This window comes from Anolis sagrei, chromosome 7 (genome assembly GCF_037176765.1).
Source record: "Anolis sagrei isolate rAnoSag1 chromosome 7, rAnoSag1.mat, whole genome shotgun sequence".
Lineage (NCBI taxonomy): Eukaryota > Metazoa > Chordata > Lepidosauria > Squamata > Dactyloidae > Anolis > Anolis sagrei.
The window spans coordinates 23,730,297-23,742,685 of record NC_090027.1 but is presented as its reverse complement, the minus strand read 5'-3'; the positions used below and the strand labels follow the sequence as shown (position 1 = coordinate 23,742,685).

The following is a 12,389-nucleotide window of genomic DNA, read 5'->3' as shown; positions in this document are numbered from 1 at the left end:
ATCTTATTTGTAGTGCAAAAAACACTTAAAACAATATTTATTTATTTACTTCACTTGTATACCGCTCTTCTCAGCCATCAGGCGACTCAGAGTGGTTAAATAATTAAATTGAAGAACAATTTTAACAAATATAAACCTATTAGTATTTCAATATAAACCTATTAGTATTTCAGTGGGCTTGCATTTGGCTGATGAGATAGGATTATTGTTGCTGTTTGTGCTGTCAAGCCTTTTCAGACTTAGGTTGACCCTGAGTGAGGGCCGGGTAAATGACCTTGGAGGGCCGTATCTGGACTTAGTTTGAGGACCCCTGGTATAGTACAATATAGTAATATATAATACTGATATTGTGCTATCCTAACAATTATAATATCTTGCAGGTACATATAATATTGATCATAATATTGTAATACAATATAATAATATATTATATATTACATGTAATATTACTAATAATGCAGTATAGTGGTATAGTACAATATAATAATATATAATACTAATATTGTGCTATACTGATAATATAATATATTGGATGTACCTATAACTTGTAAGCTGCTCTGAGTCTCCTTCAGGGTGAGAGAGGGCGAGGTATAAATGTCATAATTAATTAAATAAATAAATAAATAAATAAGGTGGCCAATGGCAACATTAACACTTGTCACAAGCAGAAAGAGTTCTTTCTCCCATCCTGGACATCATTCCATAGATATATAAAACCCACTTGCCTAGTTTCCAACAGACTTCACAACCTCTGAGGATGCCTGCCATAGATGTGGCAAAACATCAGGAGAGAATGTGTCTGGAACATAGCCATACAGTCCGGAAAATTCACAGCAACCCAGTGATTCCGGCCATAAAAGCCTTCGACAACACATTGTTAGAGTGTTCTTTCCTCTGCTTATTTCTGAAAACATGTTTATTCCACTTCCCCATAGATTTCACACCACTTAAAATAAGCGTTCATAAATCCCAATGGAAGTTCCTCTTAAGACCAAGCAACTAGAGGAAGGTTTTGCTGAACTGGTTCAACTGGTTAAGGGAAGATGCCCAGACATTGCCTTGAACCTCCTATTCACCCTCCTCTTCCTCCTCCATCTTTAGAGATTGCAGCAGGCTTTGCCCACACTTTCAAGGGATAATTAATTTTTTAACAGACCAGATACCATCAGTCAGTGCTGCACTTCAAAGGCTCCTTTCGAAATCAAACACAAACCTCTTGAACAGATCTTACCCAATGCAGTGCTCTGTTTGCGTTAATCAGTTGCTTAAGAAATCTTAACGGATTAAACAATCAATTAAATCTGCATGTAATTTTTTTAAAAAAAAATTTGGCTAGAAAGCAAGAGAGATCCTTCCTTGATGCTTCTTTTGTTGTTAAAGTAGACATGACACGTGTCAGGAAGGAGGCTTCCTCTTCAAAGAAGTGTTCCCTCTCGCCTCGGAGAGAATGGCTCCCCCAAAGTGCATCTACACTAGTGTTTCTCAACCTTCTTAATGCTGCAACCTCTTAATAGAGTTCCTCATGTTGTGGTGACCCCCAACCATAACATTATATAACATATTTATATTCTGCCCTATCTCCCCAAGGAGACTCAGGGTGGATTACAGTACATATATATAGCAAACATTCAATGCCACTTGGACAGTTAATAAGACAGTACATAAACAGAGGTAAAGGCTTCCCATCTTTTTTCCATCTCTGGCATCTGGAGGCTGTGCTCGACTCTGGCTACAGGGGAGTTCTGTCATGCCCAGGAGCTTTGTTGTCCTTACATCAGTGTTTCCCAACCTTCCTTAATACAGTTCCTCCTGTTGTGGTGACCCCCATCCATAACATAATTTTTGTTGCTACTTCATAACTTTAATTTTGCTCCTGCTATGAATCATGAATGTATTTCCATTCAGTGGACCAGATTTGGCACAAATACCCAATACACCCAAATCTGAATACTGGTGGGGTTGGGAGGGGTTGATTTTGTCATTTGGGAGTTGTAGTTGCTGGGATTTATAGTTCGCCTACAATCAAAAAGCATTCTGAACTCCATCAGTGATGGAATGGAACCAAACTTGGCACACAGAACTTCCATGACCAACAGAAAATACTGGAAGGGTTTGATTGGCATTGACCTTGAGTTTTGTTGGAGTTGTAGTTCACCTACATCTTAAGTCACGTACTGTGGACTTAAACAATGATAGATCTGGACCAAACTTGGCACGAATAATCAATATGCCTGTGCAGTCACACCCAGGCACTTTAAGGTTGAAAACTATGATTTGCTCCTTTCTTTAGCCGGGTGGACCGCCTTACTTTGAAGCTCAGGAGTCCCAGCAACTAAGATCTCTCCAGATTGAACATCAAACAAGATTTTTATTTTCTCAAAGTCCTTGACAGGCTTGGCACAACTTGTTGAGGTTACAAATACAGTCAACTTATAAAATCATGTGGATGTTCCTTTCTGACTTTTCCCTTCAGCTGCTGAGTTAACTTCTTCCAATGGTGGAGAAATCCTGGAATGCTCTCTACCCTAGCCCTGAGTCGCTATACTAGAAAGAGCAGGTCTTTCCCTATCTAAACTCAAAGCTAGCTTGGAGGCGAAGTAGTTAGAGCTTCTTCCAATGGCAGAGAAATCCTGGGATATTCTCTTGCCCCAGTGCTGAGTTGCTATTTTAGAAAGAGCAGGTCTTTCCCTATCTAAACTCAGAACTAGTTTTAAAGGCAAGGGGTTAGTACTTACGATGGCTTGTCTGAGCTGGCCTGGCTTGACCACAAGCACATCTGAGTCTTTTGCTATTCTGTAGAAGGTAGAAGAACTTCTCAAAATGGAGATTTCATCCCCAGGAAAAAGGGGCGGTCTCAAGATCCAAAAGATACTTTTGCAAGCCAACAGCAGCAAAGGCTTTGCAGGCTGACTTCAAGCCTCTGTTAATGGTTAACTATCAGGGTGTTGCTGAGTCTGTAACAACCCTGGAAGAAATGCAAAAAGGGGTGCTATTTCCTACAACTGTGTATGTATGCAAATTAAACTCCTGGGAGACGGAACAATGCCCAAATGTGATCACTGTTGGAGTTTGGGGAAAATAGATCTTGACATTTGGAAGGATGTATTTTTATTTACTGGACCCAATTTGGCACAAATACCCGATACGCAGGGGCGGCTCAACCCACTATGCAAAGTAAGCATTCGCATTATAGTTGATTTTGCCAGGGGCGCTCTTGGGGGAAAATAGACCTTGACATATGCGAGTTGTAGTTACTGGGATGTATAGTTCACCTAAAATCAAAGAACATTCTGAACTCCACCAATGATGGAATTGAACCAAATATGGCACACAGAACTCCCATGACGAACAGAAAATATATATCAATGATTGGTTGGGGGGGAGATGGTAGCGGGGTACAAATAAAGTTAATAAATAATAAATAAAATAAATTTTCTGATGGTTTTTGGCAACCCCACTGATACCCCCTCGTGAAACCCCAGGGGTCTCAACCCACAGGTTGAGAAACTCTGATCTACACTGTAGAATCATTGGAGTTTGATACCACTTGGAGTGCAATGGTTCAGTGATATGGAATCATGGGAGTTGTAATATGGCAAAAAGCAAAGAAGGCTAAAGATTTTGCAAAAATCTCCCAACTCCCAGGACCCCATAGCATTGAGCCAAGGCAGCTAACGTGGTGTCATTGTCCATTAATTCAAACTCTTTGGTGCACCCTGAAATGACTCAGTGTGCAGGCTGGCAATGAGCAACCTCTCCAACATTATCTTGCCGCATCCAAATGGGAAACCAGTCACATGGGTCATTTTGTCCTTTTGGAAACCCTAAAATGCCACTCTGGAGTCTGGAGGGGTCAAGGGCTACCAGAAATAGCTTTGGAGGACCACAACCAGGAGGCTGTGGTTCTCAGGAGGGCATGGGGGAGTTCAGTTGGTGTTGTGGTTCTGCTTATAAGGGCCCAAATGTTTCATGTGGTGACCTTCTGCCTTTCTCTGGATCTTTTGCAGAGAACGGCTGGCTGCACAAGGCAGTGGTCTTACCTTCCGGTGTCCATCTCATTGAAGAGGTACAAGTCTTTGAGCGACCCCAGCCTATCAAAAGCCTGGTCTTATCCCACCAAAAGGTAAGGAAACGTTCCCTAATGGAGCTTAGATTCATAGAGTAACACCTTGGGGAGAACAGCGAAATAGAAATAGTGTTAGTATTATTATTACCATATACTGTATATACTCGAGTATAATCCTAGTTTTTCAGCCCCTTTTTTAGGCTGAAAAAAAATCCCCTCGGCTTATACTCGAGTCAAGGTTATTTATTATTTTACTCTGCTATTAGTATTATTTTTATTACATTTATTATTTTACTCTATTATTATTATTATTACATTTACATTATTTTACTCTATTATTACTTTTATTACATGTATTATTTTACTCTATTATTACATTTACATTATTTTACTCTATTATTATATTGATTGCATTTATTATTTTACTCTATTATTGTTATTATTACATTTATTACTTTATTATTATTATTACTATTATTAAATTTCCATTATTTACTCTATTATTATTTTTATTACATGTTATTACATTTATTATTTTATTCTATCATTATGGGTAATAGGTAAGCACATTTACATTGAAGGAGGTTAGAATAATGGTTGAATCAGAGTTGCGCAGTCTTCTCTTAAATTACCGTTTTGTGTAAATACCTACTGATGATTACCAGTAGCAGCTACATTTCTCACCCTTGGCTTATATTTGAGTCAATACGTTTTCCCAGTTTTTTGTGGTAAAATTAGGTCCCTCGGCTTATACTTGAGTATATACGGTATATTGAATACAACCTGAATATAAACTGAGGCACGTAATTTTACCACAAAAAAACTGGGAAAACATATTGACTCAAGTATAAGCCGAGGATGGGAAATGTAGCAGCTACTGGTGAATTTCAAAATGCAAATAGATACCAATAAAATTACATTAATTGAGGCATCCGGAGGGTAAATGTTGTTCAATATTTTCCGTATTTCAAAGAAAAACAGTAAACTAGCTCTGTACATGGGAAAAGATGGCACCAAAAAAAAAAGATAAAAAGATTTTTAAACCTGTGTGATTTTAACAAATGGTTTTATGAATGTGGATGGCACTGAATAGTGCCTGTTGTGAAGCTGCTCTGAGTCCCGTCCCGTTTCCCCCTCCCCCCGGGGTGAGAAGGATGGGATACAAATGTACTAAATAAATATTATTTATTTATTTACAACATTGATATGCCACCCTTCTCACCCCGAAGGGGACTCAGAGCAGCTTACAAGTAATATGTAAATACAATATATTACATTATTACCATAGCACAATATTAATATTATATATTACTATATTGTACTATACCATTATACTGTAATATTATTAGTAATATTACATGTAATATAAAATATATAATTATAATATTGTGTTATTATAAGTGTTATATTGCATTGCATTATAATATTATAAATGTTATATGTATATACAATATATTATATTATTAGTGCAGTGCAGAAGACGAGGCTGGGAGTCAGCTGCTTTAAGATCACTACTGACCAAAAAGTCATGAGTGGGATACAGCAGCCCAGGAAATGAGATGGTCTCTTGTTGGTATCCTAAGGGCAGGGGTGAAACAATGTGGCCCCAGATGCCGTTCCACTTTTGACTGTCTTCCCTTCTCCTTTTCAGAGGGTGCTGTTTGTGGGTGCCAACTCCGAAGTCGTTCAGCTTCCGGTGGCCGACTGTAGCAAGTATCACTCCTGCTCCGACTGCGTCCTGGCCAAGGACCCTTACTGCGCCTGGACCTGGAATGGGAGCCGCTGTGTCCGTATTGACGCCTATGACGGGTAAGAGATGAGATGAGTGAGTTTGGGGGGAGACAGTGCAATGAAGGAAAGAAAAGGTGGAACTAGAAATCAGTTGGTGAGAAAGGCATGTCTATATCTTTTGTTCAGCTATTCTACGTTTTCCAAATGTGATGAATTTGTAGCCTACCTGCCTCCCCACTCCCAACCTGAACCATATAGTTTGGAAACTTTAAAATAAGACTGCAGTCTCTGTGAGTAGCACAAGGATCACCCAGAGATGCAGAAGGCTGGGCTGAGGCACAGCTGGTTAATGGCCAACTGCAATAGATCACTGCTGACTGGAAGGTGGCAAGTTCAAAGACCAAGTCGATTTGAGCATCCAACAATTAAGGCTAACTTTCTGTCCACCTAAGCAGTTCGGAAACAGCTGAGGTGTGAGTAGAGAAATTAGGGACCACTTAAAAGTGGGGAGGTATTTTACGACACTATAGAAATGCCAGCAGTCAAAGAGCAAGGAGGAAATACGATCAAAACGACTCGGTGTCATAGAGGCTTCTTCTTTGGAGGCTTTTAAACAGAGGCTGGATGGCCATCTCTCGGGGGTGCTTTGAATGCAATTTTCATACTTCTTGGCAGGGGGTTGGACTAGATGGCCCACGAGGTCTCTTCCAGCTCTATGATTCTATGATTCTATTCTATGTAGATAAAGCAACAGCCCTCCCTGTAGCCAGAATTGAGCACAACTTCCATGTGCCAAAGTGGAAATGCCAAAAATAGCTCTTATCTGTCTGTCTGTATATCTAAAAAATGGCATTGAATGTTTGCCGTGTATCTGTGCGTTGTTATCTACCCTGAGTCCCCTTCAGGGTGGGAATGGTAGAATATAAATACTGTAAATAAATAAATAAACAAACAAATTCTTGCACTTCCCATCTTTGATCCTGCCAAAGCTTTATCCAGCAATTTAACTGGCAGCTGCAGTAAATCTTGCCAACCAAAAGGTTGACCGTTCAAAGTCCGGTTCAGGGTGAGCTCCTGGCTTTTAGCCCAGTTTCTGCCTACCTAGCAGTTTCAAAAACAGCAATGTGAGTAGCTAAATAGGTACTGCTTAGTGGGGATGTATTTAAGGAAATGCCAGAAAAATGTGCGATTCAGTCAAGGAGGAAGTTTACAAACAAAATCTGTTCAGCAGGGAAAGTGGATCAACAGCACCCCCTGTGGCCAAAATAGAGCACAGCCTCTAAGATGCCAAAGATGGGAACGCTTATATATACCTCTATCTATGTACAGTTGTCTTTCTTGTCAGTGTATAATGGCATTGAATGTTTGCCATATATGTGTTCTGTGATCTGCTCTGAGTCCCCTTCGAGATGAGAAGGGTGGAATATAAATACTGTAAATGAATAAATAAATTTAGATTGATAAGGCGCCTTTCTTGGCCATTAATGTCTATCTCTTTTCCTAGAGAACTATTCCATGTGGCAAACCCCTTGTGATGTGCTGGTTCTTTTTTTCTTGCAGGACCTCTGTGTTGATCCAAGATTTTGGTACAGAACCAGCACTGTGCAGGCCCATGCGAGCCACTCGGCCAGGTCAGTACATCATAGGTTCCAGACAACACTGAATCTCAGGAGTATTTTGGCGTTTTGTCAAATCTGTAGTCTTTGGTGTCAGTCTACTGCACTGAGAAGACACACAATTATAGACGTAATTACACCTCTAAAAGTGGCCACACTTGATCCAAATAGTTCTGGTACATGTGAGGCTATTTTATTTCTGGATTTCACAACATATTATAGTTGTTCCCTCGTCCGCGTTTAGTTATATCCACACGTTTTAGAGTTTTATCCAGTCTTTTTTGTCTACTTTTTGAGGCGTAGTAAATTGTGGTATGGTTGAGGTTTGATCTTCACTCCATATTTTCCTCCATGAGCCCAGTGCCTCTCCCATGTACCCCTTCCATAGTATCCATGTTCCATATCTCATCTATTTGATTTGTTTAAAATATATTAACAGTGCTAAAGTAAAGGAAGGAAGGAAAGAAAGTAAGCAAGAATGGATGGATGGATGGATGGATGGGAGGGACGGAGGGAGGGAGAAGAAAGGCAGGCAGGCAGGAAGGAAGGAAGGAAGGAAAAGAAAGTAAGAAGAAGGAAGGAAGAAAAGAAAAGGGAGGGGGAAGGAAGGAAGGAAGGAAGGAAGGAAGGAAGGAAGGAAGGAAGGAAGGAAAAGGGAGGGAGGGAGGGAGGGAAAAGGAAGGCAGGAAGGAAGGAGGAGGAGGAGAAGGAAGGAAGGAAAGAAATAAAAGCAGAAAGAGGGAGAAAGATGTCTTTGATATGGTAACCTGATATATACAGGAGATTTGAGTGGGAAAACTTTAGAATGTCTTTTTAGGATTGTGGAAAGAAGAAATAAACCCCTTGTCTCCAGAATTTTATTGTTGTGAGCTTGATTTTAACTCCAAGATCTCCCAGAGTCTGACACTTCTAGTTGATGGTGTCCAAGGTGTCAGAGAGATCAAAGAGAAGCTTCCTTGCTTTGCGTCATTTCTCTGCTACTCCCTACTGGGCTAGAGGAATCGTGCTTGAAAATATGGAGGCTGCTCAACACTTGTAGGCTTTTTAGCTGATGTTTTAGAATTCGTATAGTTCCTACCAATATTTTCAGATGGAGAAGGGAAAGCTTTCTGTTTTAAACCCTGGTCAGCTACAGCTAGTCAGTGTAGTCACCATTAAGGTAGACGGACCAGAATTTGAATCAATATTTGACATCTCTCCAAGTTTCTGTGATTTCAGAATGCCACCTTGTTTGTTGAGACTAGAACAGTCAGAGTAACGACATCTTTTGCCTATCCTCTCCTTCTCAGGAACGAAGGTCATTGCCAAGAATGTCACCGTGATGGTGGGCACAGACCTGGTGCTCCCTTGCCGCCTCACCTCCAACCTGGCCAAGGCCCTCTGGACCTTCAATGGGCAGGAATTGCCCGAGGAGCAAACGTCGGTCCTCTATGACGCCCACCTCCAGGCCCTGATCATTTTGGATGTCACCATGAGACACGGTGGCAAGTACCGGTGCGTCCAGTTGGAAGAGCTAAATGAACTGATGTCGGAGAGCTATGTGGTGACGGTGGTGTCGGGTTCAGCCACCTCTCTGGAAGCACGGGCCCCCTTGGAGAACCTGGGCCTGGTCTGGATGGTGGTGATCGCCCTGTCGGCTGTGTGCTTGGTACTTCTGCTGGTGGTGCTGTCTTTGAGGCGCCGGCTGAAGGAGGAGCTGGAGAAGGGCTCCAAGGTCATTGAAAGCACCCTCGTCTATCCCATTGAGATGCCAAAGGAGGCCAAGAGCCCTACCTTCATTCCTAGCACCACCTCGGACTCAGATGAGAAGCTTTGGGACCCAGCTAGCTATTACTACTCAGACGGCTCCCTCAAGATTGTCCCGGGCCATGCCGTGTGCCAGAACGGGGGCACCACCCCGTCCCCCACCGCCAATGGCATCCCCGGGCAGCCGCTGCAGTCGCCGCCCCTCCACTCGCCCAACCGCATCAACCTGGGCAACATCCGTGGCTCCTCCTCCAACGGCTACATCCGCCTCAACCTGGGCGCCGAGGAGCGACCGGACTACAGCGACTTGGCCGAGGAGCTGCGCCGGAAACTCAAACAGAGGCAAGCACTGCCGGACTCCAACCCGGAGGAGTCATCGGTATGAGCCTCCGTGCCACGGACCTCTCCAACGTCACGATGCAGTCAGAGCCGTGTCATGGACCTCTCAACTACCTCATCAACCAAGCTGGGATCACTGCCTCCAGCTGGGACTCTTTTTTTTTTTAAAAAAATACCAGATTAATAATCCTATTTAAAAACTTATTTGGACCTGGTGTTTGTTTTCACACAACCAGTTTTTATACACTGCCAAGGCGCTCTCCTCCTGGTGCGCCTCTCTCGTTTGGCGTTTTCAGCTGCGCTTCCTTCTGGGACACTCCTAAAACTTTGTGGGAGTTGTTTTCTGCTCTTCCTTTGCCTTTGGACGGTGAGTTTGGCCTCACTGGAGATGTAGCCATCGACAGACGGACTTGCTGCTCTTTTGTCATCGAAGTAGGTCCCATGACTGACAGCCATGCTGTGAACGCTCATTGGGAAAAGCAGGGTGCAGCCACTATATTGGCTCCGTATCCTTCTCTCCCCTTTTCACCTTTCAGTACTGACCAGCCATATGCAATATTTGGGCTGGGTTACCTGATTTTCTCCCCAAATGAAATGCTGAGGATGTGGATGATGGTGTATAACTCCCCTTTCTCTTTGCCAGATCCCAGGGAAACACTCCAAAAATTACATTTCGTGGCTCTTTAGAGGAGTGCAACCCCAAGGGCCCCAAATAGGCTGAGCATTGGGAAGATGAGAGGATATCACCTTGTCATTTACATGGCAGAGAGAAGCAAATATGTATGTTTGAAAGAGCCTCACGTTGCCCAAGGAATTAACTTTTTTTATCGTGTTAGAAGCAAGTTGAGGATACAGTTAAAATGCATTGAAAAACACAAAGTTTAAAAAAGAACTTGGCATGATGCTAAATGTCCTTTGACCAGAAACTGGCCACTTGAAGTGCCTCTGGTGTTGCTGTGAGAAGGTCCTCCATTGTGCTTGTGGCAGGACTCAGGTTGCTCAGGTGGTCTGTGGTTTGCTCTTCTCTGCACTCGTGTATCGTGGACTCCATTTTTTAGCCACATTTCTTAAAGCTGGCTGCACCTTGTGGTGCTAGAGCGCAGCCTATTTAGCGCCTTCCAAGATGCCCAGTCTTTTGTGTGCCCAGGAGGGAGTTTCTCATCTGGTCTCAGCCACTGATTGAGGTGCTGAATTTTAGCCTGCCACTTTTGGACTCTCACTTGCTGAGGTGTTCTTACAAGTATCTTTGTAGATCTCAGGAAGTTGTTTCTTGATTTAAGGCATTGGCATGCTGGCTGTTATCCGAACAGAGGATGGGATAAAGATGTCAATGCCTTGGTCTTTTCATTGCTGGCTGTTACTTCCCAGCAGATGTCAGGTAGTGCGATGCCAGCTAAACAGTTTAATTTCTCCAGTGGCGTGGAGTGTAGGCATCCTGTGATAATGCAACATGCATCATCCACTGTTTTAATGTGGTGATATGTATTCCACACTGATCATGCGTATTCAGCAGCAGAGTAGCAAATCGCAAGGGCAGATGTCTACACTTTGTCTGGTTGTAATCCCCAGGTTGTGCCAGTCAGCTTTCATTTGATATTATTTCTAGCACCCACCTTTTGCTTGATATTCAAGCAGTGCTTCTTATAAGTCAGAGCACGGTCCAGAGTGACTCCCAAGTATTTTGGTGTGCTGAAATGCTCCAGTGGGATTCCTTCTCAGGTCATCCTCAGAGCTCGAGTTGCTTCTCTGTTCTTAAGATGGAAAGCACATTTCTGTGTCTTAGATGGATTAGAAATCAGCTGGTTTTTCCTGTAATAGGCAGCAAAAACACCTAAACCTTCAGGAAGCTTCTGTTCAACCATTTCAAAGCTCCCTGCTTGGGTGGTGATGGCACGATTGTCAGCATAGATGAAACTCTTTGTCCCTTCTGGCAGTAGCTGGTCATTTGCGTAAATGTTAAGCAGCGATGGAACAAGCACGCTCCTCTGAGGCAAGCCTTTCTTCTGTTTTCGCCATCTGCTTCTCTGACCCTGGAACTCAACAAAAAAGCTCCTGTTTTGTAGCAGATTTCCTACGAAGTGGGTGAGGTGGTAATCCTTTGTGATATTATGCATTTTTCTCAGGAGAAGGTGATGATTTACAGTGTCATAAGCTGCTGACAGGTCTATGAAGACAGCTCCTGTAATCTGCTGCCTTTCAAAACCAGTCAGGTTCAGCACTTGTGATAAGGATTAACTGAAAGGTGGAGAAGAGCAAAGGCCAGGATTGGGGTTGGGTCAACATTGCTGCGGATCAGGATTCAAATTGCACTCTCCTTGCACACTTCTTGTGCATTTCAATGGATTTGCGCCATTGTAAAGGATGTGCTCCCCACAGCCCATAGGGTTGGCCTATGGATCTCGCCTCCTATGTGCGTATGTATGTATGTGAAAGAGAAAGAGTTGACAAGGGAGAAAGAAGGAAGAGGTTCTGTCTTTTTTAAAAATAAAATAAAATAAAACCCACTGCTGTGACTGAATTGAACTCCCTTTGCCTTCCTTTTGGAGGCGGGGAGCATGCCATGTAGATACCCTCACCGCCCAAAAATCCTGCATGCCTCTTCGCACCATTGCTGTCAACAGACTCCACTTGGCTTCCTTCTTGTATCTTTTTCAGAGAATTAAAATTCTGTAAATAATAAGAGAGGGGGGGTCTTGGCTCCAGAGACCCTGACCTTTGCCCTTGCTCACAGCTTGTGTAATTTATTTGTTACTGAAATATATTTATTTGATGTAAATATCTGGATATTTTTATATGAATAATAAAATTGAGATCAAAAACACAGAGAGACTTTGGGGGGTTTTTTCGTGTGTGTGACTATAAAGGACTTGTTAGGGATTTTCTTGTTGGGG

General features: G+C 42.5%; 1 protein-coding gene across 2 annotated transcripts in view; it reads left to right on the top strand.

Annotated features, from left to right (window-relative positions):
* Positions 1-9,660, top strand: part of SEMA4C (semaphorin 4C) — a 112,701-nt gene extending 103,041 nt beyond the window's left edge. For both annotated transcript variants that reach the window (XM_060786995.2, XM_060786996.2), the window contains exons 12-15: positions 4,008-4,123; positions 5,718-5,875; positions 7,358-7,428; positions 8,703-9,660. In XM_060786995.2, the coding sequence (XP_060642978.2) occupies positions 4,008-4,123; positions 5,718-5,875; positions 7,358-7,428; positions 8,703-9,544 (1,187 nt within the window). In that variant the 3' untranslated portion in view covers positions 9,545-9,660. The remainder of the gene's footprint in view (positions 1-4,007; positions 4,124-5,717; positions 5,876-7,357; positions 7,429-8,702) is intronic.
* Positions 9,661-12,389: the final 2,729 nt, after the last annotated feature.